At 38.8% G+C, this 4,666-nt stretch overlaps 1 protein-coding gene across 1 annotated transcript; it reads left to right on the forward strand.

The window, feature by feature from the left end:
- The first annotated feature begins 1,170 nt into the window (after nt 1-1,170).
- On the forward strand, nt 1,171-2,327 carry LOC127121325 (protein MAIN-LIKE 2-like). Its single transcript, XM_051051853.1, has 2 exons — nt 1,171-1,255; nt 1,340-2,327. The coding sequence occupies exons 1-2, from the start codon at nt 1,181-1,183 to the stop codon at nt 1,880-1,882; spliced, it is 618 nt and encodes a 205-aa protein (XP_050907810.1). The 5' UTR covers nt 1,171-1,180; the 3' UTR covers nt 1,883-2,327.
- Nucleotides 2,328-4,666: the final 2,339 nt, after the last annotated feature.

The following is a 4,666-nucleotide window of genomic DNA, read 5'->3' on the forward strand; positions in this document are numbered from 1 at the left end:
CTCTTTAGGATTGTACATGGTCGCCAAATGAGGTGGAGACACCATGCAAACACAAATTTTTATGCTCTCTTCCATTTGCCTATAAATACTTCTACTTCTTCAACAATTCTTCCACACCAACATTCTCACTACTTCCTCTACAATACTTCTTTTACAACTTCATCTTCAACAACATCTTCCAATTTCATCTACACCAACTCCCCAACAATATGTCTTTACTCACAATGGGCGAAGCACACAGAGGAACAGTTGCAAACATCGCAACATATGTAAGTTTTTTCTTTTGTTAACTTTTTATCTTTCATCTTCACCAACCCCATTTTATTTTGAAATACCAACTTAGTCAAGTGTTATATTATTTCTATTATAGGATGTATCAAGGTTTCGAACTCGAGTCCACGAATTTGTCCCAATGGACCCGATGATTCAACCTTATCTTGAACTCGCCGGTTTTGGTCATATTAGCAAGATTATGTCTTGGTCTATAGATAACAAGTTCATTCTAGCCTTATGCGAAAGATGAAGGCCAGAGACACACACATTTTGGTTTCCAACCGGTGAGTGTATCGTGACGTTAGAAGACGTCTACATGCTTTTAGGACTACGAATTGAAGGCAAAGTTGTTAATGGTAAGACCAACTATGCAAATTCAATTTGCATGGAGCTTTTAGAAACTGATTTGTTAGATGATAATGCTAGAGGTCAAGGTATACTACTCTCACGCCTAAAGTCATATTATAATAGTTTATATTTAGATGAGCATTCTACCGAAGATGCTAGAATAATAAAAACTAGGTGTTACATTATGCTGTTAATAGGATCCTTTTTATTTCCCGAAGGTAGTGGTTCTAACATGCATATTATGTACTTACCTCTACTTAGACATGTAGATAGAATAGGTAGTTACAGTTGGGGATCCGCTTGTCTAGCCTATCTCTATAGTTCGTTGTGCAAAAATTCCTACAAAGACACATCCACATTTTCTGGATGTGCTGTGTTGCTACAAGCATGGGGTTAGTCAAGACTACCGTCTCTAGCACCGGTCAATAACAACCCTTTCACTTTTCCATATGCAAAAAAGTAAGTTGTTTAAATTGCTATATCTTTACTTACTTCCTTAAAGTTTATTACCTCAAACTAATTTTGTTTAACTTTTTGGTGTAGTTGGTCGGCACGTGGTATGAGTTACAGCAGATGTCCGAGACACTGTATTACTCAGTATCGCAACCTGTTGGATCACCTTCGACCGACAGACGTAAGCAAAATAACTTCATTATTTCGTCATATTATGTTAACTTTTTCTACATTCATTATAATCCTATCTTCTTTAACATTTCAGTTCATTTGGCGTCCATACCTTAATCTGGATCATGAGCATGAGGTCAACGCAGAAGACGTAGCCGTATGGACAGCATGCACACCGATAATATGGTTCACAACTGTGGAGATGCACAACATCAATCGCGTGAAGCTGCAGTTCGGTATGCTCCAGAATATCACAGATCCCCTAGCTAGTCTAGGAGAATGGCATATGCGTAAAGTGAATGACCAATGGAACTTCAACCCTTGGCAAACCTTCGCAAGATCGGAGTGTCGCAAGTGGAAGCACCGTCATGACCATGTCTTAACTGACGCAGTCATGCCAAATGAGGTAAAACCAAGTCGTACTTATATGGCTTGGTACAGATCGGTTGGTTTTCAATTCATCGTCGATGATATGTACCTCTACGACCCACGCCAGACAAGTTACACACAAGAAGGATCAACATCTAACCCCCAACAACATTCTCAGTCCGGTTTCTCACAACCACCTATCCGTCAAACTTTCCGTTCCACAAACACACAAACATACAACCAAAACATGCCATTCACCCAACCCTAATACCAAGAACATACCCCATACCACCACCAACAAATTGACCATCAACCTCAGACCGAACATCGCTTCACACCCACACCATCACCCTACCAAAGTCGCCTTAGCCAAAACACTAACCGCCCCTCCTCCTACCGTAGCCAAGAAGCCCAAACATCAGAAAACCAAAACATCCCACAACCTTATCTCTTCCAAACAACCCAACAACCTTTCCAACCTTTCCTAGACGCATCTTTCACACTCATGTCTCCCTTCAACCGTCCCGGACGCCCATCCATGAGTCAACCACATCCCAACTTCTCTGGCATGGGTCATGAGCTCAGCTACGCCGGTACACCATCATTGAATACTGAAGATTATGCTGACTTGCCTGAATACCTCAACGGATCTTCTCATGTAGGAGGTAATGACGCTCTTGGCCCCTCAGATGAACAAACACCGGTGCAGAATCGTCAACGTGGGTTAGGGCCTAGGGTTAGGGTAGCAAGGGGATGTGGGACCGGAGGTCGGTTAGGTGATCTCGGTCATCACCATTAGGTTTCTTTGTGTAAACTCCAAATTTTATTAATATCAAGTCGTATTATATCAAATTTATCTTTATGTAAACTCCAAACATTAGGTTTCTTTGTCTAAACTCCATTTTGGCAAAATTCACATACACATGTTTTGACTCAAACCCTAATTTTGGGTCAACTACCCAAGAGCCTAACTCACTCACTTTTTATGATTTTGAGGTGGGACAAAGTGCATTGCAAAGTTTGAGATGTCTACTTAAATTGTTATGTTGGACAAAATTTCATAATTCAAAAATAAACACATGTCATAATACAAAACATTATAGGCCACATAACAATTGAAATGTCAAAGAGTCCAAGTTCAAGTGCCCATACCTTTCTAAAAAAAAATGCAAAATGATGCAAAATGTTAGTCCAAATTCATTGTCTTGAAAAGATCTACAACTTTTATGTTGAAGATTTTGTCATTTGAGGGTTTTATCATTCAAACAGAAGGGCTTGAAGTTGGTCGCTTTTGGCAAAATTCACATACACATGTTTTGACAGAAACCCTAATTTTGGGTCAAGTTCGCAAGGACCTAACTAACTCATTTTTAATTATTTTGAGGTGGGACCAAGTGCATTTCAAAATGTGAGGTGTCTACTTCAAATGTTATGTTGGACAAAATTTCATAATTCTAAAAGAAACATATGCGATAATGCAAAACATTATAGGTCAGATAATAGTTGAAAAACTCAGTAGTCCAACTTCAACTGCCCATTACATTCTCAAAAAAACTCCAAATGATGCAATATTTATGTCCAAATTCATTTTCTTGAAAAGATCTACAACGTTCATGTTGGAGATTTTGTCATTTGAGGCTTTTTTAAGGGAGTCGACAATTGGATTGGCGCATCCTCTTAAAAATTACACATAGGCGCCAATTGGATTGGCTAGGGCACCTGCCCTAGCCAATCCAATTGGCGCCTCCCTTTAAGTTTTAAGAGGAGTCGCCAATCCAATTGGCGACACCTCCTAAAAGTGGGGTATTTTGGGATTTTTTTTGAAACGTGGGGTATTTTGGGAATTTTTTTCGAAAAACTGGGTTATCTCGGTAAAAAAAACCGCAATCTCAACCATCACAGACTTCGAAGAAGATCAAATTATCAAAGAAGCAACCACAATTCATTCTTCAATTTCCTAATCATATTAGGTCATACATTGAAGATGTAGTTAATGTTGAATCAGATGGTAATTGTGGATTTAGAGTCATTGCATCATTGCATGGATATGGTGAGGATGGTTGGCCAATGGTTCGCAGAGAGTTAGGGTTGTAAATAATAGACAAGGATAGGTCAACTTTGTATGACAAGTTATTTTCTAATCGGTTGTCAGAAGTGAGAGAATCTTTGATGATAGAATCCTTTGGTTCACAGCCACCTGAAAAATGGTTGAGTCTACCAGATATGGGTTACTTGATAGCGAATCGCTATAATGTTGTACTTGTCTGTTTAGGCAATCCGTGCATGACTTTCTTTCCGATGACAAGTTCACATTCACCAAATGTCTCTATTTATTGCATTGGTTTTGTTAACCACAATCATTGGGTTCAGGTACGTATTTATATGCCTAAATATTTTAATTATTTCAATTAATATTTTATGTTATATGACTTAATCTTTTAATTATTTTACTTTATCAGGTTAACATGAAAGAGGGGTTTCCATTGCTACCGGTCACATTAGATTGGAAGAAATTTCGTTCTCATATAGCAACTACTTGGATGTTAGGATTTGCAGGACGTATGCAACATTGGCAATTACTTACACCTGTATTAGTATGATTATGTACTCAAAACATAAATATGTAATCAAAACATGAATTTTATATTATTATGTCTATTATATTCAAACCTTAATACATAAATCAATGTGAACGAGAAATATGCAAAGCTTCAAATAAATCAGAAAACTGTGGATCTTCCTCTTCGGCATTAACTTGTCTCAGATAGCGATGAATCAATGTAGATACACGAGCCCAATCAGGATCAGATGGCCCGGCGTCATATATAGGAACTGGTACCTCTCTAGGAGCGTCACGATGGGGAGGGACCAACCGTGGATGGGAAACACGATAATACCACTCCAGATAACCGTCTTCTACATCAGATGGAGTGGTGGCCACGGTAGATGAACCGATTACAGCAATAACACTCTGATGGTAACTGATCCAATCAACATCAATATCCGTCGCCATCATACAATCTAGAGGTGGGGATGGAACATACTGCCTATA

Source organism: Lathyrus oleraceus, chromosome 2 (assembly GCF_024323335.1).
Source record: "Lathyrus oleraceus cultivar Zhongwan6 chromosome 2, CAAS_Psat_ZW6_1.0, whole genome shotgun sequence".
NCBI lineage: Eukaryota > Viridiplantae > Streptophyta > Magnoliopsida > Fabales > Fabaceae > Lathyrus > Lathyrus oleraceus.